General features: G+C 35.0%; 1 protein-coding gene across 3 annotated transcripts; it reads left to right on the top strand.

Annotated features, from left to right (window-relative positions):
* Positions 1-106: 106 nt before the first annotated feature.
* On the top strand, positions 107-27,968 carry LOC11411043 (protein CHROMATIN REMODELING 20). Of its 3 annotated transcripts, none has more exons than XM_024781972.2 (26): positions 107-228; positions 425-479; positions 1,390-1,526; positions 1,692-1,754; positions 5,083-5,178; positions 5,262-5,354; positions 6,043-6,233; positions 6,308-6,548; positions 7,536-7,649; positions 9,956-10,039; positions 10,357-10,802; positions 11,399-11,489; positions 11,570-11,785; positions 12,205-12,324; positions 14,955-15,121; positions 17,125-17,266; positions 19,795-19,944; positions 20,029-20,084; positions 20,169-20,472; positions 21,624-21,756; positions 22,003-22,064; positions 22,489-22,715; positions 23,148-23,351; positions 24,381-24,459; positions 24,537-24,784; positions 27,342-27,968. In XM_024781972.2, the coding sequence occupies exons 1-26, from the start codon at positions 208-210 to the stop codon at positions 27,706-27,708; spliced, it is 4,107 nt and encodes a 1,368-aa protein (XP_024637740.1). In that variant the 5' UTR covers positions 107-207; the 3' UTR covers positions 27,709-27,968. The 3 variants fall into 3 exon arrangements, with proteins under 3 accessions (XP_024637740.1, XP_024637749.1, XP_024637753.1); XM_024781985.2 differs by having other exon boundaries at positions 114-228; positions 357-479; XM_024781981.2 differs by lacking the exon at positions 425-479 and having other exon boundaries at positions 109-228.

The raw sequence follows: 27,968 nt of genomic DNA, 5'->3' as shown, positions 1-27,968 counted from the left end.
AAAATTAAAATTACTTGTCTGACACTTTTGAAATTTAAAATGACTTTTGGAAAAACTAAAAACTTAAATATTTAGATGCATTTAACCATTAATTTTATTATTATTGAATGAAGAGTGAAGCTGCGCATACGTGAAAGACAACAAAATCGCAAACCGCAAACGGCAAGCAGCAGGAACAAACTGAAATCGCAAACCTGAACAAAGAGAATGAAGCAAGCAGGAAGAGAAGTAAGTAATTGATTTGTGTAAAAAAGATAAGATTCAGATTCCTTCTTCTCCTGTTCTTATATTCTTGTGCTTTTTTTTAATATGAGATTCGATTCCTTTTCTTCTGTTCAAATTTCTGAATTTTCAAGTCTGTAACGGCGTTCCGTAACGGCCGCAACGGCGATTTTCCTGTGATTTTTGTTCTCGGCGTGAAAAGGTCCAAAAACGGTCACGGTGGCTGCTGATACCGTTTTGTAACGGCCGCAATCCCGGTACGGGTCCTTTTTTTGAAACCTTGTTCTGGTTCATAGACCTTGCTTGTGAGTTTTGATAAGATTGTGTCATGGAGATCAGGGTTCTTTGCACCGCTTTAAGAAAATGTGTGGCTTGTAAACTATCAAATTCCTGAAAAAAGAGCATGATTTTGTGCTGTTTGAATGTTTGACATACTTCGTTGATTCGGTTTCTTTTTGTGCATTTGTCGGGATTCAGTCACTTGACTATTTATCTTAGAACTGTCTATGCTTTATAAGTACTACGTAAGCAATATCTCTAGGCGATGTGGGACTAAACCAACGCGGTGACCCTGTGCTTTATTACGGCAATGAAAGCAGACAATGTGGTCAAGTAGTGGACCACAAGAGCGGCCACAATTAAGGCGGATTTCTCGGAAACTATTTATGGCATGTCTTGATTATCAGTAATTGTCTTTTTATTACAAGTTGATACTTGATTTCCTTTCGTGATAGGTTGTAGACGTAGACCCTGCTTTTGAGTTTTAGTGAGACTGTGTCGGGGAGATCAAGCTTGTTTGCATTGCATTAAGAAAAAGTGTGTGTGGCTTGTAATCTATCTAATTCCTGAAATATGAGCGTGGTTTTGTGCTGCTTGAATGTTTGACATACTTTGGGTTTGGTGTTTTTCCGCCCAATTCATGATTTTTTAAACTTTGAAAAGTTGATTGATTGGTCACTTAACTGTTTATCCTAAGATATGGTGTCTTTGTTTGTCTAATTTGTTGGTAAACTTGGATTAATATGGGTGTTTTGAATGCATGGATATGCAGTTCACATTATATTAAATTTTTGGTTTGCAGTTGGTCTATCTTCTACTCTGTAAATTATCTCTTGTAGGGCCATCCAATTTAACATGTAATCTTGTATGTTTGTTTGTCATTTACAGTAATTTTACCAGATATGGAGGGAATACCTGAGGATGAAGTGGTAAATATTGAGAGTGCTTCTGGTGGTTCTGCAAATGACGACTCAGACGATGAGGGATCTTCGCCTTCTGATATTGATGACAAATTGCATCTTGAGGTCAGTCATGTATACATTTTGTCTGTTATTATCATTTTTTCTCTAAACTTTTTGATGATAAAATTAGGTATACTCATGTAGAAACCTAGCTGTATGTGTTAACTTTCCCGATGTAAATTTTAGAGTTTTTTTTTTAATTTTCCATTTTCTATGCACATCATGCAGGAACCTCTATCGGAGGCGGAAATAGAAGACCTTATTTCTGAGCTGTTAGAAGTGGAGAGTAAGGTATTACAATTCATTACATTACATCATAGGAACACAGGCATGCAATGCTACTAGATAGATGCTACACACATGCACGCACACTTTAAGCCTTTATCGATCTCTTGATTGGGTAATATTCTGCCTGCTAAGTTGTGTGTTGGCTTAACGTTCAGTACAATTGGTTAAAATTTCTTTCCTGTTTTTTCAGTAAATGACCACTTATTGTAATCATCTTTAGTTTAGCGAAACTTAAAATTAATTTTTTTATTTCAATTTAGGGAAAACTAATCACTTACGTGGTTACTCATGTATCACTCTTTGATCATTGTTTAGTTGAGTAAATTGCTTCTAAGGGGGGTTTGGATTGAGATTTTGAAACACAATTTTCGCTTTAAAAGTCTTATGGATTTTAAAAGACTATGCAAGAATGTAATGACTTGCAAGATTTTTTTTTTTGAAAACTTATATAATCAAGATTTTGTAGTTTGAATTTTAATGGATTTATAAGTAAAGTTTATAGGATTTAAAATACTTCATGGATTTATAAGATTTCAAATACCCAATGAAATTTTACAAAACATTCAAAAGGAATGCTAGCAACACACTGTTTTCAACACACTATTTTTTATTGGTTAAAATTCAGATGAATCCATACATTTAAAACTATATTAACTATCCTTATCCTCTCACTCACATTCCTCAGGGAAGCATGGTGAAAATTAACTAACTTATTTTCATTACGAGGGTCGTATACCCATTGAAGTGAAGCTAAAAATTGAAGTCATTTAAACAAGTGACAATCCATTAGGAAATATCTACCCTATTAATATTACATATTGTATTTTATATATACAATACATATAAAAAGAATAAAATAATCTAAAGCGAAGTTATATAAAGTTAATACCTATAGTGATAATTATATATAACAAAATAAATTAATATTTTTATTATTGTTATTATCTAATTTGGTAAGATGGACATTAATTTCTACAAATTAATTCTATCATTTACATTTTAAAAGTGAAAAAAATTGTTTTGATCCTTTGAAAAAAATTAAGTGGAGGGAAAAGTGGACCACAACAGTTTTGGAAAACGAGTATTGAACACAAAATTAACCCTAAAAAGGAATGGGTTTGATTTTTTGAAACTGGGTCACCATATAAAGCTCTTCCTTGAAAATTCAAAAATCACGTGCAAGGACTAGGGATGCAAATGATCCCACGATCCCTTGAAAAATAGACGGTCAACATTGGTCCTAATAATTGAAAAATATGAAATCAGCTGTACAAATATAGGAAATAAAAATATACAAATTAAAGGAAATAGTGAAAGATTTCTCTGTAATACAACACTCCCCTTTTTCTATCATTGCCAATTTGCAAGTAATATGTTGAAATTGCTCTTTGGAAAGTCTCCTGGCGAATCCTTAAAGCCGAGTCTTTAAGGATTGGCCGATCTGAGAGAGGCGTTCCTCTTGGTGGGGCTGCTAGTCATATTTGTGGTGGCTAATGATTGGAAACTTCTAACTGCATTCAATTGAAGACACAACCCAAGTTTCTGTAGTGAAGGCTGCTTGGGTTTTTATGTAGAAGTAGAGTCCTCCAAGTTGGGAGCTTTGATATCAAATTGAAAAGAGAGGAGGGAATTCACTAAATATTACATCTAGTTCCATCCTGTACACAATAACACAAACAAAAGTTATAATCTATGAACTCATGCGGCAGGCAATTGAGTCATATTAATTAAGGAAAGATTATGCAAATTCGGTTCAACAAATGGGAAATGAATCTTTAGTATACAACCCTATGCAAATAAAAGGAAATAATGGAAGATTTCCCTGCAATACCGCAAATATATTTATGCCTATGATATTTGGTTGCTTTGATTTGTACACTGGTGCCAGAGTTCTTGGGGTCTGATAGGCTAGGTTTGACTGTGTTTGCTAATACTTGATAATATTTATGCCTATATTATTTGGTTGTTCGTATTTGTTCATTGGTGCCAGAGTTCTTACGGTTTGATAGGCTAGATTTTGACTGTGTTTGCCAATGTTTTGCTGGATTTATCTGTCACAAACTGAGCATAACAGCTTTAGGAGTGGTATTAGAATAGAAACAGAAATGTTACAATTTTAGCATTCTTAAATTATATTGTCAGTTATATTTTTGTTGATTAGATTAGAATACTCAATTATTGATTATTAGGATTAGGATATAGTTTATTGAAAGAGAGGTTCAGAGATTGTTTTTTATTCAAAACAGTATTTGCTATGCAGCTGTAAGTCTGTAACTGAATCAATTATCAGCTTTAGATAGCCGACTTTAACCTACAGCTATTTCCTCTTATCTGACGGTAAATATAACTAACTCAGAGTCAGACTTAGTGATCGATACCGACACTGCTATATGATTTTAGGAGAAATTCAGAGAACAAAACTACGATTACAATGGGAAATTCCATAAACAGAAGGAAAACTATCGGAGAGAGTGAGGCAGTGCCTGCTTTTCCCTGTGACCTCAGCCACCCAAAGTAAACCCCAAAAAATAATGACCCTATATTCACCACCCTCCCTCAAGTTCACGGCCCCCTTCAACCTTCATGATTGCTGTATCACTCTTTCCAATTGCTGGCTGTCACCTGTCCTGTCTGTTAGAGCCATGCATAACAGATTTTTGTACACCATTGCCTGTTAGGAACCCAAAAATTGAGTTGAAAAGGATGCACAATTGTATTGAGAAAATAAGAAAGTATAGTAGAAAAACTCTCCTCCAAGGGTTTCCCCTTCACAATATTAATGATGCCTTCTCCGATTTTTTAACCTCCCTATTTATACATGATAAACCTAACTACCCTTCAACTAGCAATCACCCTAAGTAACTCCTTAGCTCAAATCCTAACAAACTCCCCTTTATTCTAAGTCCTAACATCGCCCTTATTCCTCCTATCCCTTCTATGGCTGACTTAATTAAGATGCAGATGGATCTGAGGCCCATTAGTTAGTTACAGCTGTACAGTCATCTTAATATATCCAATACTATTCTCACGCACGAATGTACAACCCAGTAGAGATATAACCTCATTCCACATTTTGAGGCCTTTGAAATGACTTATAATTGTTCCATATATGTATGTCTTCCAAATTTTATCAAACTCCCAAGAGTTTACATCGGAATATTTTTTATTTTTTCTTTCCCCCCCCCCCTTAAAAAATGAGAAAATCTAGTAGCTAGAAAGTATAAGAATAAACTAATAAATGGCTCTCAGAATATCATTTAACTAAAATATTTGCATAGTGTTTTTTGTGGTATGCAAGAGGCCTAACCAAGCTTCTCTAATGTTTTTTTAGGCTGCGGAGGCCCAAGAAACTCTTGAAGAAGAGTCTCTTGCCAAAGTGGAAAGTGAAGTTAGACAAGAATTGGAGCAAACTCTACAGGGGGATGATGTTGGTTTCTCTCTTTGTTCCTTGCTTTATCATCTTTCTGTTTTTTTTTGGTTACGACTCACTTGTCCTTGCTTTGTCATTAGCTGGAAACTGCTGTTGCTGATGAGATGGCTGCTTTTAAAGAAGAGTGGGAAGCTGCTCTGGATGACCTTGAAACTGAAAGTTCCCACTTACTGGTTTTATTCTATCTCCAACTTTAATTTAAATGTCATGATTCATAATTTTCTCTTTAAAAGCTGTTTCGTTCTTTCAGCCGTTACATTTCTTTTTTTCTCAACCAAGCAATGTTACTATTAAAGTATTAATAGTAATTGTTGGTATTATATTGGAAGTGGAGATCGAACCCTCGACCTTCTTATCATTCCACTCCTTAACTCCCCCACACCTGCCACTAAACCGTCTGTCTACTGTTGCACATTATCAGTCTTTATAAATTGGTCTAATCTGACCTGAGCTGTTTCTTATGCTACCCTTTCATCTCCATAATATTTATTGTTGTTTAGCCTTTTGTCACTACCAAATTCTGTTTTGTTGTGGCACTTTTGTCACTACCAAATTCTGCTTTGTTATTGCATGATAATCACGTGTTCTGGATTAGGAAATAGTCCATCCATTCGTGTGATTAAGGCTGCATGCATCATTTGACCACCCTCCAGATCCCACAATGGTGGGAATCTTGTGCAACTATCCTACCCTTTATATGATTTTGTGTATACTAAAATCACACTAGAGCCTAATGTTGCTAGGTGTTGGCATTTTTGCTTGATTGATATGAATTGTAGTTTTATTGAGATTATAAGCTCTTCCTTTCTTGAAATGTGCTTATATTTTTCTTCTGCTATTTGCTGATATGATTTTGAATAGGAACAACTTGACGGGGCTGGAATTGAGCTCCCAAGCCTTTATAAGTTGATTGAAAGAGAAGCTCCAGATCGTTGTTGCACTGAAGCATGGAAAAAGCGGAATCATTGGGTTGGGTCTCAGGCAACTACTGAAATTGCTTCGTCAGTTTCTGATGCTGAAAAGTATCTACAAATAAACAGACCTGTTAGAAGGTACGGTTCTTAATTGGCATTTGATCTGGCAAATATGAAACGTGAACTCATAGAAGGTTGTGGTTTTGGTTCAGGCGACATGGCAAATTATTGGAAGAGGGTGCTAGTGGCTTTCTCCAAAAAAAAATTTCTCCTGAAACCCTGGAACCTGGAAAAAAAGAAACTGAGGGGGACTGGGATGTGTTCAATAAAATAATTTCTGATGAGAGTGGTATTGATGCCTCATTTGGCAGTAAGACTTGGGCTTCTGTTTATTTGGCCAGCACTCCACAGCAAGCTGCCTTGATAGGACTCGAATTTCCTGGAGTCAACGAGGTAACAATATATTTTTGACTGTTTTACTGTTTTAATCTTTTATATTGGATGTATATGTCAGAGAAATCGAAGGTAGGGAAAGAAAATAAGTAATAATTGATGTTATTAGTCTGTTCTGTTCAGCTTACTTTTCTCCCTTTCTTTAAATTTGAGCCCCCTGAATTTTGGATTCTTGATGATTGGGACTATATGTTGTTCATCACACACACACGCGCGCGCACACACACACACACACACTGACTGACTGACTGACTGACTGACTGACTAACTAACTAACTATACTTCGGTAATCGGCTGGGGACACAATATACTTCAGTAATTGGCTGGGTAAATATTGGTTTTTCTTCTGTTCCCATAAATGTTGGGTTTGACCAAGTTTACCTTTCCCAACACTGTAGAATGCTGCATGCGTTACTTTCCCCCCTGAAAGTAATTGAGATAAGAGGATTAAAGAGAAAAGATAGGTTTATACTTTAGAGTGAATCCGAAATGTGTAAATATTCTGATTATCTGAGTTTGAAAACTCAGATTTATAGAGTACATAAATTTAGTCAGATATCATAACTAACTTGCAGTCACTTAAGTGCTATGCTATTGACTTGACACTAACGGATACAAATTACAGAGTTGATATGAGTAAGTTTTCTTATTTGCCTCTTTCATCCCCTGCCACTTTCCTTGAATACTGGTTTAACTTTGTTTTTTTTGCCTCATATGGCATCGCTATTGTGCATGGGTCCTGTGATTGTTTAATTATTGCTTTAGGGTTTCATGAATTATCTTCAGTTGTGTTTATTGGTTTTGTTATAGATGTGCGAATTGTTTTATTATTTTGTATTTGGATTTTTTTTATCCTATCAATACATTTTTAATTTCTAGTTTCATTGATATTTTAATGCATTTTGGCAGCCATTTCTTGTAACATGTCCTCGTAACTGTTGAATGGTCACTAACTTAGTTACCTTTTTTTGGATTTCTTTTGTTTAGGTGGAAGAAATTGATGATATTGATGGCAATTCTACCGATCCGTTTGTTGCAGCAGCCATTGCTAATGAAAAAGAATTAGATCTTTCTGAGGAGCAAAGAAGACAATTTAAAAAGGTATTTTTATTTCATTATTAGTTATCTATTGCGAACTAAATTGATATATTGGTCCATAAAAGTATACCAGACTGTCCCTGATTATGATAAGTGTACGATTTAATTTTTAAATTATGCAAACTAGTTTCATGTTAGTCTTTGCTTTTACTTATCAGTTTTTATATATTATTACATGAATGAAGTATGTTCGATAGTTTAAAGGCTAAATTGTATAATCAACTAATTATTAAACGTCGTACACTTACAAGATCAATATAATAGTACAGTAACCGTCAATTGTTGATTATTAGCGTTTCTAGAACTGATAATTTTGAAGATATATTGTTTGACAGCCTTGTTAGTGTGTGTTATTTGCTATAAATTTCTTCGTCGTGTGCAGTCTGTTCATATTCTTAATAATGAAATGGAAACCAAAAGTTTAATATCCGATATTCATTTTCTGTTATTTCTCTGTAGTTGTAGTGCTTATTCCTTTAGGGACAGAAGGAGGAAAATGAATTACCCAGAATAATAAAATTATATTGATGTAGTAATTTACTTGATTCTGAATCATGACGAAACAACTGAATCCTAATCACACTAGAATTAACTTCAGCCGAAAATTGGAGACCATACTGTATTGTAAGTTACACAATATACATATCTTAAGTCCTTCTTTGACAAAGTTGTTAAAATTGCAAGTTGTTGGCAACCAAAAGAGATTGGAATGCAAGAAAGATAGGATGAATCAAAAGAATAGGAATGTATTATTGAAAAATGAATCAGAAAATAAAAAATGGAATTCTGCCCAAGGGTTTCCCTTCACAAAAGATCTCGTATTTTACTCACAAATCAAATGTACACAATATCCGCATGCATCTTTGCGTACCATATTGAATAATCTCCTCATGCTAACCAATTGCCCTGACTAATTATCCCTTCTCACCAATCCTTACTAACCTACTACTCTAATTGTCTCTAACTTTTTTTTTTGTTTCTCTCCTTTCTCAACAATGCCCTAAGAATACCACCCCCGAAAATCAACCGTTTCCTCATGTTGCAATCTAAAAGATCGCACATGGGAAACCCTCATGTCTCCAACCTTGTTTTTCCATTCTAATCTACAGTGCTACATGAATAGTAAGATAATGGGTGCATATATTCATTGTATATTATTGGCTCGGGTTTGGTCCGTTATTTTCAAAACAGTGCTTGGCTGGCAGAACTTTCCATTTACTCTTATTTGGGCATGGCCCATTAGGTCATACACTAGACCCATGTACAAAGCCCATTATTTCGCTCCTTGTTTCTCCTTTATAATGCCCATTAGGTCAACCATCTCAAGATGTATGTTTCTAGTGGCGGCGTCGTTGGTGACAACCTTGCGGGCTAGCGTCCTGTGATTTCCATGTTCAGGGCATTGCCCGATGCGTAACCGGAATCTCTACTGCCGTCATTTGTAGATCCCAATCTTGCCAGACATAACCAACTTTACACAGGATTTCCTGTTTGGAATGAATTAGTTTATTTGTTTACGTTTTTGTATGGTCTAACTTTCCCCGATTCAATTGAGCATTTATGGTACAATTTTTTTGAGGATTCCAAATTCTTCCGCTGTTTGTTCTTCTGCTTTCTCAATCAGTCTTCTATATAATAGCCGCTATTCTTATAATTACTTCAGGTGCTGCTTATGTTATGAAATTTGTCTTTTTGGTGCGAGTATAATTAAATTTGTCATAATTTTTTTCAGTCACCTTAAGTCTTAATTGTCAAATTTGTTATGATTTTTGACATTTGTAGCTTGTCGGTTTTCAATTTTGAGGGGTTTTGAAAGCATTGTGGCAGGGAAGGATCCAGAGATCTAACAAATTTGGGGCAAGAATTTTTAAAGTATTATGTAAAGTCAAAGTATCATAATTTTTTTTGACAAAAAGATTAAAATATTAATCAAATAATATATGGTCGTGTGTGTGTATGTGTGCGCGCGCGTAATTGTTAAATAACATAATAGTAGTATTATAGTTTATATATAATATTATAATCAAACATGCTTTTGGCCTTTTGAATATGAATTTCGAACAAACAACAATAACAAAAAAAACCTCTTTCCCCTAGGTGGAATCAACTACATGGATTAAATCATGCATGGTGTGAACATATTTGTATAACCACACTGATGTTGGAACTTGTACCCAACCAATGTATTATTATTAGATACATCCTGGCATATAGAGGCATTCCATGTTAATTGATGTTCTGCATATCTGTATATTTTCTAATTCATGCTTAGGAAGTTTTTCACATTTTCTTCTGCTTTTCTATGACAGGTCAAAGAAGAGGATGATGCAATTGTTGATAGGAAGCTTCAAGTACGTTTGAAACACAGAAGACATCGAAAAAAAAGTAAACAGGTGAGTTTTAGGACTTTAACTCTCCTTTTCCATTTGGTTGATCCAGAAACTGTCAGATAATACTCTATGTCCTTAGGAGAGGATGTTGTCATTTGTAGTTTTGTATGTTTACATTTCACACACAAATGATTATTTGGGTGTTAAAAACACCAACCGATAGTTTTTTGTATAAAGCAAAGAGAAGTGGTTATTGATGTTCATAATTTGGGGATGGCACCTAATTGCAGGAATCCACTTGACTTGTTGTTGATTGAATCAATTTGTTTTATTTCTTTAGACATAAGCATATCGTCTAACTAAATTTAAATGTAATTCAGCGAGAAACAAGTACACCTATCCTGTCGATGGAGAGCCATGCACAGAAGTCTTCATCTGTTGATCAATTTAACCCTGATACAAAGGAAGGAACTAGCGATGAAGGGGAAATTCTGTCTGACAATAACAAGGCTGCAGGTTTGAATATGGAGGCCACTAAGATTAAAGGTTTTGATGCCAATTTTCATCTTGACAACGAAAAGCCTATGGGAGATGGTAATTTGCAAGATCCTCCAAAATATCCTTTGGGTGATGATATTGAACAGAGAGGAACCAAGCGTCTAAATGACGGTGAGCTTGATGCTGATAAAAAGAAGGGGCGGGCTGATATCATGAACAGTGACGATGATATACCCGTTTCCAGTTCTGGTAGTAGTGATTCAGATGATTCAGACGACTCAGACGATTCAGACGATTCAGATGATTCAGAGACAAATGTTTCAATAAGGTGAAGTAATGTTACAGAAAATTTATTGCTGCAGCCAATGTGATCTTTTGATCTAATTCCTATTGCTTGGATAGTTCCTTCCATGTTTTTGCGTGGTAATGACAATCTACACCTCATCCTCACACTGAGGTTGCTGGTGGCTTTTTGAACTGCATGCAATCATCTGATTTTTAATGCCTATGCTTTGATGTAGTTATTTAGACATTCTTAGAGTTGAGACATAGCACTAGATGATACTGGCTGATTGTCGGTGATGCATACATGTATACATTTTAAGGTGGCTTGAAAAACATCGTGCTTTCTGTTTTCTTGTGATTTTGGGAAAGTATATCTAAATTTAACAAATTTACTTGATGATTTATGTGAGTTTCTTTTTATTATTATTCTGTTGTTTCACCCAGGTTCTTTTTTACGATCTTTCGGAATAAGAATTTCTGTAGCTGTTTCAATGAAATATTGTAAATAAGGTTTTGAGGTTTATATGGTTTTCTTGCTGTTCTTATTTTAACTTGTTTTTGTACATACTTGACATCAAGTCACCAATTAACTATGTGGTTGAGTTGTATTCGTTATCACATTTTGTCATTTTTTTTCAGCACTAAACGAAGACGCAAAAAGAAGATTAGGAGGATACTTGATGACACTGAATTGGGAGAAGAAACAAAAAAGAAAATAGCAATTGAAAAGGTGACATTTTCGATGAAGTCTTTGTTTTGTCGAAACTAAACTTACCAGTCCAAATTATTCATTACTCTCTATTTTTGTAGGAACGTCAAGAACGCCTGAAGTCTTTGAGAGTACAGTTTTCTGCTTCATCGTTCGACACTAGCTCTGCTGGCTGTAATGGGAGTTCATCCGAAGGTGCAAGCATTGAAATTCTTGGTGATGCACTGGCAGGTTATATAGTGAATGTTGTGAGAGAAAAAGGTGAAGAAGCGGTTAGAATACCTCCGAGCATTTCAGCAAAGCTGAAGGCCCATCAGGTCATTTAACTTACGGACTTTTGCCTTTTCTTTTCCTCATGATTTAAATTTAACTTACGTAATGTTGTTAAATAGTGGCTATAGTGGAGCTATAGCGTGGCTTGTACAGATCACACTATTGTTACATTCCAAGATACACTATTTAGTACAAAGTATTGTCAAATAGCGGCTATTCCTTAAATTAAAGAATGACATGATCAACAATAATGAGGGAAACAAAGATATAAACTGATTTTAATAGTAATAAAAAATATTCTCTCTGATATCTTTTACATGGAATTAGCGTACATAATAAATAGGGCAATGACTTTATTCTCTGCTATTCTTGTTCTTTCCCAAGAAATCTGCTATTTTTTTCATTTCTTTCTTTCTATTTTTCCAATTCTTTTTCTGGTTTCTTAACAGTTTCATATCTGCAGATTGCCGGAATAAGATTCATGTGGGAAAATATAATACAGTCAATCAGAAAAGTTAAGTCTGGAGATAAAGGTCTAGGGTGTATTCTAGCACATACCATGGGCCTGGGTAAAACATTTCAGGTATTGTACTCATTCCGGTGATTCTAATATTTGCATATAATTGAATTCTGAATTGTTGTTTTTAGAAAATACACGTTGCGGATCTACATCTCTTTTGTGAAATTGATGATAATGTACAGTTCTTGCTTGAGCATGCATTTTCTTTATTTTTTCTTCTCTCATTTGTTAATTTTTAAAATAATTGTCATTACCAACCTTTTGTAATTCATGATAATGTGCGTTTTATGGTTTGAGCTTTAGATTAAGCTGAACAAATATAATCCGACAGTGTGACTTCTGTTCAGAATGTTGCAGGTATGAATTATAATCCGACAGGATTGTTATTCTTCACCTTCCAGACAAACTTACTTCTAATTAAATAAACCCATTTTTTGTACCTGCTGGAATATACCAACCACACTTTTCTATTACACACGGGTTCATGCCTAAGTACAGTTTTTGCTGTGATGGGCAGCAATGATAGTAGTTATGTTGAGGCCAAGAATTGGAAAAACTCAAACATTCTTAAGGGGTTAACTTTTCTCAATCAATCCAGCTCTCAAATTTCCAGAGCCAGATTCTGCCAGTTCTTTCATTTACTAACTTCTCTCTTTCTTCCACATAAACCGTGTATGGTATCTAGAACATAGTTTGTGGCAACCATGTCATTGGAATTTTTCTACCTTCACTGTCTGCACCGCCATCAATAGAGATAACTACACTGTGTCCTGCGTCCTTGCTCATCTGGCAAAAATGCCAAAATTGCTAGGCAGGACGCTGTGAACAGGGTTTGAACCCCGGCTCCTCCACTTGTGTGTTGTGAGTTTTCAAGTGGCTATTGCCATTTCGTCTATCCGCAACTAGATTCACAGATGCCGACAACCACCGTTGTGTTGTCATCTTACTCTGTTCTTTCTACAACTTCGTTTAGATTTTCTCACAGAATCTCGTAGAAACTTGATGATCATGATTTTCTACTTTGGTATTAACAAGTAGAACCGGTGATTTAAGGCTATAAACCTCATCACTTTGCAGACAACCCCACAATTCCACTGCAATTTTTCTTTCACTAAGATCAAAATGCAGTCAAAATTAATGAAGTGTGTCTACCTCGGGAGCAATGAGATTGTCTTGGTTGCAGTCCTCAATCTCCATATCTAGCACCATCCTCACTAGTAGTAACAGCCGTGTCCATTCCAAGGTGGTCTGGGAAAAAAATCCATTTTCATGTGCAAACTCATGTTAAAACTAGGAAACGGCGGACTAAGCTGCGCTACACAAAGCCTGAAAATCACTGTCTCTAAATATTTTCTCAGATTAAAAGCAATAGTTGATTAACTAATTTCTATTGGAGATCCTGTTTCTCCTTAGAAGCTGTTACATGTCATCTTTAAATGTCTACCTGAGAAACAGGAATCAGTAGCAAAATTGAACCTCTTTAGATCAAAGATTTCACAGGCTTACCATTGGTGCAAGAACTTTGAATTGGAAACATTGCAAGAAACCCCCAACAAATAAAGCCTCTTTTAGTATCTTTAGTGGCTCTTCTAATGAGCACTCTTCTCCTTCAACTTTTTCCCAAGCCATTGTTGCTCTGTCTTTTGGCTCATATCCGATGTTGTCAGATCTTGCCAGGATCGGGATAGTTACCTAGGATCGAGATGGGGTAGCAAGATCGCAAAATGTAAAAGTGGAACAAGATCAAAAAAGAAAAGTGTGCAATATCAAGATTTGAATCGTGATTTTGATGACATTGCTCATATCCCTCTTGTTTTGCTTGACCTTCTAGCTTTCTTCCTCAGTACACTGGTACTAGATGTCTCTTTTGAGGAAAGACATTACCATCCACCAATAATTAGCATGCTTATTGATATGCATTTTTTTTTTTTTTATCAAATCCAAAATAACAAAATGAAGAGTGTCTGATGAGAAGTTGCATAAAATTTGAAGTTAATTGCAATTGGAGGATAGGAAGTAATTATACTTTAATCTTTTCAAACGGAAAAACCAGTAGCCACTAGGGCAAAAACAAGGCTTCCAGCAATGAAGGTTGTGAAGCTGGCACCCACTAATCTGAACGGGAGACTGCATGCAGCTTTACTTCTATGCTGTATCATATATTTGGACCTCTAAGTTTTGTACTTCTCTTCAAGGCTCATTGTACTGGATAATACTATTACAAGTCACTTTGAAAAAAAAAAGTTTGTGTTTTATTATAAGTTGCTTTACAATACCAATGCATCATTAATGATTTTTTCCTATCATACCCTTTACCATTATTACTCTCTTCTTTCCATTCTTTTAATCTCTTTTTTCCATGTCATTAATAAAGGATAATTTTGTAAAATCAATCATAATTTCTCTTTCCAATACAAAATTAACTTACATTTATTAATGTGTGAAAATGTCAAAATGACGTATAATAAAATACGGAGGGAGTACTCTATAGTAATTAAGCATTTAAAGGATAACTAAATAATAAGAGTTAAAATGAGAAATATATCTTATTATAAATTTAAAGGCAAAGGAATTTTGGTTCTAGTTCTGTGCATTTTTAGTTGGGAATAATTTATGATTTATTTTTTCTTTCTGATTTTTCCTTTTGCTGTTTACGGTTTTGTTCTTATTACTGGTTGTGCTGGAACTTCTAGGTAATAGCTTTCTTGTATACGGCAATGAGAAGTGTTGATTTGGGTTTAAGAACTGCACTTATAGTCACACCTGTAAATGTGCTACATAATTGGAGGACGGAGTTCATCAAATGGGCACCATCAGAATTAAAGCGACTAAAGGTCTTCATGCTGGAAGATGTATCAAGGTTTGTTTGTTATTTTGTTTTGATACGATTATGTTTTGCATAAGAAATGTAACAACCACTAGCCAAGCGAAGTTACGATATTGGCTTGTGTTGTAACTAGATATTACTACACTTCGATCTATAGTAAATAATTATATAAAACTAACATCTTTAACATTAATAATAGGGATGGCAATGGGTACTCAATGGGTAGGGTATTATAGTATCCATCCACATACCCGCGTTTGTAAAAAATGCCCATACCCGTGCCCGTACCCTTGTGGGCAACAATTTTAGTGCCCTTCCCCAGACCCTATGGGCACTTAAGTGCCCATATCCGCACCCATCACCCGCACTTTAGCCATGGAAAGATAATAAAAATCACCACACTTGAAATAAAACTATGATCCAAATTTTTTTAAATCAACTTACGAAATAATATGAATCGTAATATTTAACCAAATAAAAAAAACATCCAAATTATTCCTGGAAAGAAAAAAAAAAATAGATACCTTACATCAGTTATACGTTAAAAAGTTGTAGTTGCATGTTAAAATCATAATAAATTGTTACTAAAGTTTTTATTAATCTGTTTTAGGTTTAAGGTTAGGCTTAAATAGTTAAATTTATTAATTAATTGTACACCAAAAATAAATAAATTATTTATAATATTATATAAATACACATATGCGGGTTGCGGGGCTGGGTAGTACATTGCCCATACCCGTGCCCATACCCATATAAATTTGCGGGTAATTACCCATACCCAAGCCCGGCCCCATGAAAGCGGGGTTTTACCCTACCCATAGCGGGTATTTTTTGCAGGTGCCCATAGGGTCTGGGTCCAATTGCCATCCCTAATTAATAAGGTCTGATTCATGTATTTTCTGCTTATTATTACTCTGGATTTTTTCATCAACTACTCGAGTTTGGAATTTTAATAATTGTTGGAAAGATAGAGTTATAGTCATACTACATTTTAATAATTTCAGAGACTTAAACCTGTTGGACTGTTTGTTGGTGTATATAGGTAGCTTCTGTTTGTGACAATTTGGTTAGTTATTGTTTTCCGATTCTGTCAGAATCCATTGCAACAGTTTCCATCACTTTCTTTGACATATTAAGAGCTCATTACTGAATTCATCACTTTCCAACTGGTTAATTACGGCTCTCTGTTTCTCACTGTTTCCCACCTGTTCCTTCATAACTGGGAGAAGTGCGGAGCTAGTCCAGAACTTGATCCCAAAACTCAATACTGTTTTTGCTCTTAAGCAACTGGGTTCTCTGGATTACTTCATTGGATTGAAGCCAAAAATCTTTCAAATGGTGGTTTGCTGCTCTCCCATTGCAAGTATGTTGAGGACTGGCTAACTGAGGCTGAAATGGGGGAAGCTATGGGTGTCTTGATTTCAATCCCTCGAGTTTGCAAATTCTTCAATTGTATACTAGAGATCACATGTCAGATCCGTAGTTAGTAAAGTTAGTGGCCCATTCAACTCAGTCCATTTATCAGGATTAAATCCTGGTGAAGAATCTTGAAATTTTCAAGACCAGTCAGTAAACAAGTTTAGTGAGACTATGTGATATTTGTGCTCTAGCAAATTTAGAGACTATGTGATATTTGTGCTCTAGTCCTGTATGAATAGATGTAACACACATGTTTATTTCCCTAGAAATTCTGGATGACTTACAGTCAGAGTGAGTGGCTAAAAATCTTGTTATACCTGCTTTCCGCCTCCGGATGTTAGCGATTTATTTTTGAGTTGCTCTTGGTGGATTTCTTATCCTCTTCTCTAATTCATTTCTGTCTCCTATTCTTCTTTTATCATAAGAGAAAAATATATGAAAACATTCCTTTTATTTTTTTGACCATTTTATGGGACTGATTATTATAATTAGACATTATTGCGAAAGCAAATAGGCAACAGCAAAATCCATGTGGGTTTACCCCCTGTCACTTCTATAATTTTCCAGCCAACAACTTGTTCACTCGACATCGTGCTAATACAATTTCCTTTTCCCAGAGATAGGAGGGCACAATTGCTCGCCAAATGGAGAGCGAAAGGTGGTGTATTGTTAATCGGCTATGCTGCTTTCCGGAATTTGTCTTTTGGAAAGCACGTGAAAGACCGGGAGATGGCCAGAGAACTTTGCCATGCTTTGCAGGTACAATTATTGAAATAGCACCTCTTTGTGTAGTTAGATGATATATCTTATCCTGTGATGCTGGTTTTTTCTAATTCGTAAAGGCACATCTTTACGCATTGTTGTCAACTCTCTTGATATTAGTTTGGGAGTTTAAAAATATTGGGAACAAAATGTGCTAGAGAGAAATTCAGTGTGTAGCTTATGCATAATCTTCTCATTTATCGTACGAGCACATCAAGTATAAGAGCTAACCAAGGACCGATTAGAGAGCTGATTTCCACAAATTAATGACTGCCATAATCGTAATCTATTAATATTCCTACATGTGTTATTATTCATATGCTAGTGAATCTAGGGCCTCTTGTTTCTATAAAACTCCTGCTATAACAGGAGTCAGACCTAGTGTAGGTTTATTGTTGACAGCCTTACCTTGCATTTGCAATATCTTTATTTAGTTGATTTAATAACTTGAACCTATGACTTGTTAATCAAATGTAAGCGAGTTGGCAACTCAAACTATTGCACCAAAGATGCTCGAAAGAGTAAATTCTTAAAACGTGGTTGTAATTTTCTTGTTGGTTTATCAAATTAAACCCCTAGACTCTGAAGAACCGGTACGCATAATATGAAGAAGTACCCAAACTGGGTGCATACCAGGTACTATTATGTGTACTGTACATACCCAGATCGTACCCCCATTTTTTATGTTTACTTTGGTAACTGGCCCATGTCTGTGAAAGTAAGTTTAGTTTTTATTTTTTAATTCTTTTAAAAAGCAGACGACTCTGCATCAACCCTCTTTTGTGAAACAACTGGTTGAAAGAGTCATTGTCTCAAAATTTCTTTCTTGAATAAAGGTACCTAGTCTATTATCTCACTTTTTTATTACTACAAATTCGCCGTTGATATATATGATTAGACATGAGTACTGCAACTGCAAACTTCAAAGTTACAAATTAAAATACTACTATTATATATTTACACTATTGTATAGTGTAGTATAGCCTATAATTCAACTTTTCATTTTTAAATATTAATATTTAGTCTTTGACTTTCTTAGCTCTCACTCAGTCACTCTGAATTTATTCTTTTAAATTTTAAAATATTAATATAATCTTCGTTAGTGTTTTAAAACTGAGTTTGTATAGTGTATAATTTTCGTTTATATTTTAATTTAGTATTATTATGTTTTTTAAAAAAAAAAACTATGATGTACCTGTACCTCATTTATTCCCTCTAAAAATGCCTCATCTTTTACCTGTACCCTAGATAATGTTGAATACTTAAGCTTTTTTATTAACATTATGACAACAAAATCATTTTCCCATTAGATGGGGTAGGCTACATAAATCAAATGTCTCACTGACATCCTTCTTAATGGTTTAACCTATAGTTTTTCTTAATCTTCTCTTCCTCTAAATATTGGACCGCTACTTCATTTGATATATCCTCCTATTTGGGGTGTCGCCAAAGTCTTCTCCAGTGGCGTTGTTAAATAGCGGCTATATCATAGCAAAATTCGAACAAATCGTTATTGTTTGCAGAACAAAAACTTTATCTCATTTTCCTTAATAGGTGCTAGTGCTATCCTAACTAAATAATGATTTTTATATTTTTCTATTTTTTCTTGTGCCCACTCATTCATTATAATTCCCTCTTATATGAAACTTTGAGCTTAATTTCCTGCATCCCCATATCCTCCACATCGTATCGTACTATGTACCTAGGCTTCTTAGCACGCAAGGGTACAATACATGTACTCTATCAAGATTGTGCCCTTGCTTCTCAAATGTTATAAAGGCTACCTACAGAGAGGCTGAGTAAATAATTGCAGAGTGCAGCTACCGAAATGCTGCCTCTTGGCAGTAGTGCTATGATAGGGACTTTGGTATTTTGGGGTGCCTTCATGCCATTTGATAAGCACCCAACCAATTGGGGAACCCTCCCTTAAAAGCTAGTTGTCAAAGGGGAAGAACCAATCCACTTAAGTAATTCAGAGTATCCCATCCATACTACTCGATGCAGGATTTAGGTCTCATATTACCCCCAAGTCTCGATCACGATGTTTCATTTTGTATAGAGTCAATGGCCTAGGATCATGATGGTGTTGTCTGTTTTTTCAAATGATACTGGCACCACACTTTCAAAAGGGGGGCTAGACCACAATAGGCAGGTTGGTCCGGTCTGGAGTAGATGTGGCGAAGAAGGCTGCTGGAGATGGGTAACATAGGTAGGGTGTGAATATCCTAATAATTTGAAATTTGAAAGTCCTTCAGATCTTTCATTTTGGTTTCAATGGTGGGATTGGACTGCCAATTAGACATGGAAAAGGCAAGTTTATATGGTAACCAATGGCGGAGAGACAAGCACACTTAAAGTGAGATAGCCACCGAAAACTAACTGGAAACACAGACTTCTAACTTTTTCGTTGCATATTTTGGAAACTCAGAAGTAGAATATTGACTTCATCAAGACTCCTAAAACTTGTATTCTAATTTGTGTCATTTGTTATTGCATTTTTTAAGGTTGTTTACATGTCAATGCAGGATGGCCCTGACATTCTTGTGTGTGATGAAGCCCATATCATTAAAAATACTAAGGCTGACGTTACTCATGCCTTGAAACAAGTAAAGTGCCAGAGAAGAATTGCACTTACAGGATCACCTCTTCAAAACAATCTCATGGAATATTATTGTGTAAGTTTGTATGAAAGTTACAATTTAGAGACCATTAAGTTATTGCATACAATCTTTGACTCATCATCGTTTTATTTGAAATAGATGGTTGATTTTGTACGAGAAGGTTTTCTTGGAAGCAGTCATGAGTTTAGGAACCGGCAAGGCTTTGTTTACTTTCTCTGTTCTGATTTTTACTTTGGTTTATAATATGCACTTCTGAAAATATTTCCCTGTATGTGCAGCTTCCAAAATCCTATAGAGAATGGTCAACACACTAATTCCACTCAGACTGATGTAAAAATTATGAACCAAAGGTCTCACATCCTCTATGAACAATTAAAAGGCTTTGTCCAAAGAATGGACATGAATGTTGTGAAGAAGGACCTACCGCCCAAAACTGTTTTCGTGATAACAGTCAAGCTTTCTCCCCTACAAAGAAAATTGTACAAGAGATTCATTGACGTGCATGGGTTCTCTAATGTTAAGGAAAATCAGGAAAATTTAAGAAAGAGGAGTTTTTTTGCTGGGTATCAGGCATTGGCTCGGGTAAGTACACCTTTGGAGAACTTCGTAATCAATTTAATTGTTGGAGTAAATTCAGTAGATATCATGATTTGATGAATAAAAGATGGTTTCAAGAGGCAGGAGTAATTTGATAAGATGGAAAGGTGTGGTGTTACAGAAGCTAGGGTGTTCTTTTTCTTCTTAATTTTGTTGAGGGGTAATAAATTATGGGGGGAAATTGTGAACAGCCGTTGATTTGGGTTAAAAATTGGATAAATATAAATGTTTGCATCGGTTAGTATTAGGTTTTTAAGTTAGACTTAACTCATTCTTACAAAATATTCTTGTAAGGTGAGGGCTGCCGCACTTTGCAAACTTTTTTCAGGCTTTGTCTTGTTTTAATTCGGGACCTGGGTTTTTCCCAATACTCCCTCTCACATCAGCTTTATTGGGATTTGGGCTTGATGTGTGACCCAAATGGATATGGTCTAAGACCAAGTGCTTTCTTTGACAAGCACTCATAAAACCGCAGATTATGGCTTCTGGAGATAAAATAATTTAAGTTGCTTATTAATTTCATTTTCTGTCACATAAAATGCTGAGGGGAAAGTTTTATTAAATATCATAAAATTAATGTATAGATGTTATGTAACGTTTGTTAATTCAGTAAAAAAAAAAAAAAGATTTGTTATTTTTAGAGTACATTGTAACTGTTCACCCAAAAAAAAAAAGAGTACATTGTAATTCGCAGCTTTGGTTTTGCATTGTACTTGTTGTAGCTAATATTTTATATTCTTTCACTTGTCTGTTGGGCTGTATTCTCTTGAACCTTTGGCCTCTGTTACTAACTGAACTACCTTCAGTTAGTTCCGTTTATTCAGCTACTTTAATTAACTAAATATTGGGATTCTAAATATCTTTAGCTGGATCTAGTTCCAGTTGTATTGCAATCAGTTAATCATTCAATTGTTCAATGCAGTTCTTTATACTTTTCTGTTATCAGATTTTAACATTTGTCAAAATTGCCTAGTGATTTTATATTAATTTTAGTGTGACTTTTTGAAAAAAAAAAATGTTTTAACTTTTGAACTAAAAATGAATGTCAAGTGATTATTGTATTTTGTTAAATTATGGTTATTTCCTATCTTGTCTTAGTGTACCAGGATGATAATGAAATTTGTTGTTTGTAGTAGATATGGAACCACCCTGGGATTTTGCAAATGGCAAAAGAAGACAAGGAATGTGTTAGACCTGAAGATGTTGTTGAGAATTTACTTGTTGATGATATCTCAAGTGATGATTCCGATTCTAATGTGCTTGCTGGAGGTAACTATCTGTTCTGTTGATTTTTAACAAATAAAAACGACAACAAATTTGTCTGTTCAATGAAAGTTGTCAGTTGGCTATAAACACATGGGTTGCCTTTACATAATCCAAAAATCCATAGACCTTTTTATACATAATCCAATAATCCATGGACTATTTTGAGCTTTCTTTATTTTTATGCCATTTGTTCTTCATATCTGGAATTTAATTCTTTTTGTTATTTTTTAACAATTCATTACCTTACAGAGAAGTTGAAGTATACAAATGATTTGCCACCAAGGAAGGATGGTAATGGATTTTTCATAAAGGTAATCATAAAACAAGTTAAATTCATCAATGTTATTCTTTAGTTGATTCTTTGATGAAAGAAAGCTACGAGAAGGGATTACTAAAAGAAACTGATGAGAGGTTGTTGTATAATTTGATAACCAACTAAATTTACATTATGAAATATTTATATGAAGGAAGTAGTACCTAAATGCTTCAGTAACTATTTATTAACAATTCTATGAGAAAGTCTTTACTAACATAAACATAAACTTATAGGCTAATACCACATACTCTCAACACATTTTGACTTAGAATACATCAATGTTGCCCACTTTGATTGTTCAGTTCTTGTTATTCTGATATTACTCTGTGTGGATCATAAGTTTGATCACTTGATATGTTATACTTTTAACATTTTGCTTCTAGAGTTTTAGTGATTGGTCTTACCTGACAATTTTTCAGGGCTGGTGGAAAGATATTCTTCAGGGCAAAATTTTTAAAGAGATTGATCAAAGTGGCAAAATGGTTTTACTAATTGATATACTCACCATGAGTTCTGACGTGGGTGATAAGGTATTAGTTTTTAGTCAGAGCATACCAACCCTAGACCTCATAGAACTATATCTCTCAAAGCTACCACGAAGTGGAAAGCGAGGGAAGCTGTGGAAGAAGGGAAGAGATTGGTATAGGTGGGTTCATATTTCTTAAATTAGTACAATTTTCTGCTACTCTTAATTTTCTGCTTTGTTTTTATTTTACTGATTATTAATTTTTATTTGTAAATTTATTTTGTTATTGGGAATGTATGCTTTCTTCCTTGAATACTTCCATATGTGGGCATTGTTATGTTATTAGTTTGATGAATAAAGGCCTCTTTTTCCCTGTGTGAGTATTGCTGCTTAGATTTCCTTAAGTTATTAAGATTAATGTTTTATTATTTTAACATCCTTCTGTAATGTTTTTATATAGGCAGGCCCAAATTATTAATGTATGCAAATTTTCTCGTTATTTATTTTATTTTCGGGCACATAGTTGTAGATGTCTTGTATGTTTTTAAAGGTTTCAATTATTTCTTCTCAACTCTGTTAATTTAATATCAAAATGCACATATGGTGCTCCAGGCTGGATGGAAGGACAGAGAGCTCGGAAAGGCAGAAGCTTGTTGAGAGATTTAATGAGCCTCTGAATAAAAGGGTTAAATGCACACTTATTTCAACCCGAGCAGGCTCTTTGGGTATTAATCTTCATGCAGCTAATCGTGTTGTTATAGTTGATGGTTCTTGGAATCCAACATATGATCTTCAGGCTATCTATCGAGCTTGGAGGTATGCTCATGTTAATTTTTTCCTTTAATTAAAACAAGCTTTCTTTTTGGGGAAGCATCACTTATAATAGGAATAAAATTTTGGAGGAATGTTGGTAAAGTATTGATTTTCAATTGGATGCAATGTTAGAAATTTATTTGGGTTGTGAAAAGGTGTTCTATTCGGTGCAACGCTCATTGCCTTTCTAGAGGAGTTTCCCTTTTAAAATTGTTAAGGGACGAAACAGATTTGTGAAGGATATCTTCTCCTATCTATCTGTGTTCTCATTTCTGTGTATATTTCATTTTTGGAGAAGGATATCTTCTCGTATCTTTTTGTTTTATCTTCTTTTTACCTTAATAGGATTCTGCTTTTATCTTAAAAAGCAAACATGATAAATTCTAAGAAGGCTGTCAAGTTGAGTTCTTCTCTCATAGTTAATGTTAAGTGTCATATACCAACCCTTCTAGTTTAGACTGTTGGAGGAAGATGCATGGACGATGTTTTTATTACATCTCTAGATAGCACAACCCTCATGCAAGATTTATTTTGGCCTGAAATGTGGACATTGCTTAATGTACAGATCTACCCGCCCGCCATATGTTTAAACTCGATTTTTTATTTAGAAAATTGAGGGGTGATTACAGTGTATGTACACTGACATTTTATGATGGATTGTTTTAATCCAACCATTACAACCCTAATCCAAATTCAATCAATCCATGTATTCTGCCACCTCTAGTTTTTATTAACACTAAGCCATTATGATATTATCTGAAAGTTTTTAACCTTCCACTTTGTATCATGGTCACCTATATTTTTCAATTCTCGGAATTTTTTTTGCTCTTGGATTTAGATAGTTTGACTGGTTTCAAAAATTTTCTTCCATGGTGATACATAATTGATACCACAGTATTTGCAAATCAAAATATTCCCTTCGTTTTAAATAGTTTGACTGGTTTCTCTCTTAAACGATACACATTTTATAGTTGATGATTTGCATCTATAGGTAAAAAATGTGGTTGAAATCTAGATAACTTTTCATTGCAGGTATGGGCAGAAAAAGCCCGTGTTTGCTTATCGGTTGCTGGCTCATGGAACTATGGAAGAGAAAATATATAAGCGCCAGGTAATACAGTATGACTGCTTCTATTCATTGTGTTTTAATTACTTACTTTCTCTTATATTTAGAATTGGTTTGTCTAGGTTACGAAAGAGGGGCTTGCTGCTAGAGTGGTCGATAGACAACAGGTGCATAGGACCATATCTAAAGAAGAAATGCTGCATCTCTTTGAATTTGGTGAAGACGAGAATCCTGAGACTTTGGCTGAACTAAGTGAACAAAGTAATCCGATTTTGGCTGGGGATTCACTGAAACATACAGTACCACATTCAAATGGAAGCAGTTATTCTGATAAGTTAATGGAAAGCTTACTAGGCAAGCATCATCCCCGGTATGCTCTCTACTTCCTGCTGTTATTTGATTTAAGTCTTCTTTCATGATGGTAATGTCTTCTTCAGTTTGACTTCTATAGTATATGCATGATCCACATTCTTTTTCATTTTCAACCATGTAACTTGTTTCGTGGTGAATCAGTGGGACAGAAAGAGAGTGATTAGGTGGCTCTGTGGTTTGAGGTAGGGATATAGGGGTTGGAAGTGATAAAGAGGTCATGTGTTTAACTCCTCCCTACTAAGAAAATAACAACTAACAATTAACATCTGTCATTCAAAATAAAAACATTGACAGATAGGTATTGGATTTGATTCAATCTGTAGGTCATCTTTTGTAGCATGCCTTGACCTTGGAATAGGGAAATCTCACCTCCCTGAAAAACATTTTCATTGATAGAATATTTCCGTTAAGAATTATTATTGGCTTGACAGAGGATTTAACCTTCAACATCATCACATTAGTCTAAGAAATTGAGGCTAGTGCCTCTTGAACTTTGCTTACAAAATATTGCCTAAATACTGATATTAGGATCAATTTCAATTTTTAAGTAAGATAAAATGGAATAAAATTTTCATTTAAATTCATGATTGTGACAAGTAACTTCTATGTTTTTGATGACTTGATCCATGTCATTAGATTTTAAAAAATGGCTTATATATGTTTTTCCTATGATTTTTTTCTTCTCAAAATGGTCCACGGAATATTATTGGAAAAAATCTAAGTCTTACATTGATTAGAGATAAATCCTGAAAAGTTTATAAAAGATGGACACCTTTCACCTTCAAAATTTGTTTTGTGGGCTTTAGTCAAACTGACCTAAATTGGTTTAAGTGCCTGTCCTAGATCTTTTGGGCCACCCACCAAGCCCAATAGCGCTGGATGTGGGGCGGTATGTTGAGATAAATCTAAGTTCTATTTTTACTAGAGATTAAATTGGAGAAGGCTGATAAAGAACGAGTACACCTCACCGTGCAAACCCGTTTTGTGAAGTTGAGTTTGACCCAAAATCTAAGAATTGGTATCACAATTAATGCTTGGTAAGTTTGAGGGGGGTTGTTAAAACTTAGATGAAGAATCATTTTCAACGTGAATCATACGAGTTGAACATCTATTGGATGAATCTCCAGATCGTGCGATCCTGAGCTTGTGGGTTGCACACAATGAATGGGTTGGGATGCGCGGCACACAATGGAAATTGCTGAAATACTTTCCTCCGGAGAGCCCCAAGTGGGATTATTGAAGAACACAGTCCTAATCCAACTTCGTGTCTCCCTTTCGCAGGGCCCTGTTATGTTCTTCTCCCTTTTTCCCCCACCTTGTCCTTTCTGATACAGTGCTCTCTCTTCCAACATGTTCACCCGTCAAAATGTGTTATTTTATATTGGGTTTACGAGTCATGAAGAAAACAAGATTAATGTTACATGAAAACGCTGCGAGTGTTCCGCCCTCATAAGATCTTAATTAAGTGCAACTATTGTTCACACTCACATTCTTGTTAAGAAGGGAAAATCTTTCATAGTACGGGATGACTATAATTGTAGGCATAGTTGTAGATTAAGGTGTTCATGGGTCAGAGCCAACCTGCAAACCAACCCAACCCGCATTTTGACCTAACCCAATCAAGTTTGGGTCCAACATGTGACATGTCATATTATTACCAAGAGAAGTGGGTAGGAACACCAACTTTCCAACACTTACTCTTTTATTGGATGAAATTCAAGTGGGTCCCACCAATTTGAAAATGGGTTCTACTTGAAGTGGTGGGATTTGCATGTTTTCACCCAATAAGAGAGCGACTGTTGAAAAGAGACTGTTAAAAGTGAGCGTTCCTAGCACTCCTCTTATTTTTATTATGTTTCTTTATAAATTGTCTTATACATTCCTTACCATAAATCAATTTATTTATTACGGTTCTAGTTTTTATTAATTATAAAAACTGAAGCCTAATTCCAAATTGAGAGACCTCATTTCTTTATTAAAATTTAGAGACCTCCTGTCCTTTTCACTCTTTTTAGATATGTATTTTGCTTTTGGACTTTATTCAAATTGTGGAAGAATTTTTAAGCATTAAATGATGTGTTTTGTTTAAAAGTACTGGAATTTTACGATTTTTTTGAATGTTCAAGTACCGCAAATGTTTTAATTGATTAAATTATTTAGAATTTAAAACCCAGCCCAATGATGGCCGTATTGGTTTGGATCGGTTTTAGTGCTAACAGTACATGTTGTACATTCAACCCAAAGCAAAGACAAATTGATTGATTTGGGTTTGGTCAAATTAGACCCAACCCAACCCGCAAACACCCCCAGTTGGAGATGCGGTTGTAGAGTAAGAACATATTGTATCAAACCCTATTCATTACTCGGTTTTTATTTTTTCATCCATAGAACTATAACTTATAACTTCAACGTCGTCACAAAAAAATAACTTATAGCTTCAACATGATATTAGAGTCTAGACCACGGTTGTCGGTAGAGTCAATAGACCTAAGATATGGATGCTTTTTATTAAGTTTCACTCTTCACACATGAGCTGATGTAGTTTCTCATAATAGGTGGATTGCCAATTATCATTTACATGAATCCCTGTTACAAGAAAACGAAGAGGAAAAACTATCAAAAGAGGAGCAAGATATGGCTTGGGAGGTGTATCGCAAATCGCTGGAATGGGAAGAAGTTCAGAGAGTACCGATTGGTGAGTCTGTGCCTGATCCAAAGCCAGAAGTGTCAAAGGCAGAAGAAGAACAACCTGAAGTAGAAACTTGGCAGCTTTCAACTAAGCTGAGAAATCGTTTCACAAAGCGGCAATGCACCAACCTTGCACATTTGCTGACACTTAGAAGCCAGAGAATAAAAATTGGGGGCTATACAGTCTGCGGGGAATGTGCCCGGGTGGTAAGGTGGGAAGACTTGAAGAAATAATAGCAATATAGTTAGTAACATGAAGGATGGCATAATCCGAATGTTCATTTATAACCGACTTTCTTTTTTGTTGTAAATTGATTAGGCGGATGTTTATAATCTTATGTTGATGAAATAGAAATGTTTGTCATGTGTTTTGGGCTGCTGATGGCTTTTCCCGAGGGGCGTGGAAATTTTGATCAGCTGTATGTTGCCGGACCCCAAAAAGTTTCAATCAACTGAATTCAGTTGGATGCAATTGAATTGCAAAGTTTTGATCA

This window comes from Medicago truncatula, chromosome 1 (genome assembly GCF_003473485.1).
Source record: "Medicago truncatula cultivar Jemalong A17 chromosome 1, MtrunA17r5.0-ANR, whole genome shotgun sequence".
In the NCBI taxonomy this organism is placed as follows: domain Eukaryota; kingdom Viridiplantae; phylum Streptophyta; class Magnoliopsida; order Fabales; family Fabaceae; genus Medicago; species Medicago truncatula.
This window is presented reverse-complemented; position numbering and strand designations above follow the sequence as displayed.

Excerpts from the sequence above, each read along its gene's own strand:
- LOC11411043 (XM_024781972.2), top strand. The coding sequence starts at position 208 with ATGAAGCAAGCAGGAAGAGAA. Across the intron at positions 7,650-9,955 it reads AAAGAAGACAATTTAAAAAG|GTCAAAGAAGAGGATGATGC; the intron begins GTATTTTTATTT and ends TTTCTATGACAG. Across the intron at positions 17,267-19,794 it reads AACTTTGCCATGCTTTGCAG|GATGGCCCTGACATTCTTGT; the intron begins GTACAATTATTG and ends ATGTCAATGCAG.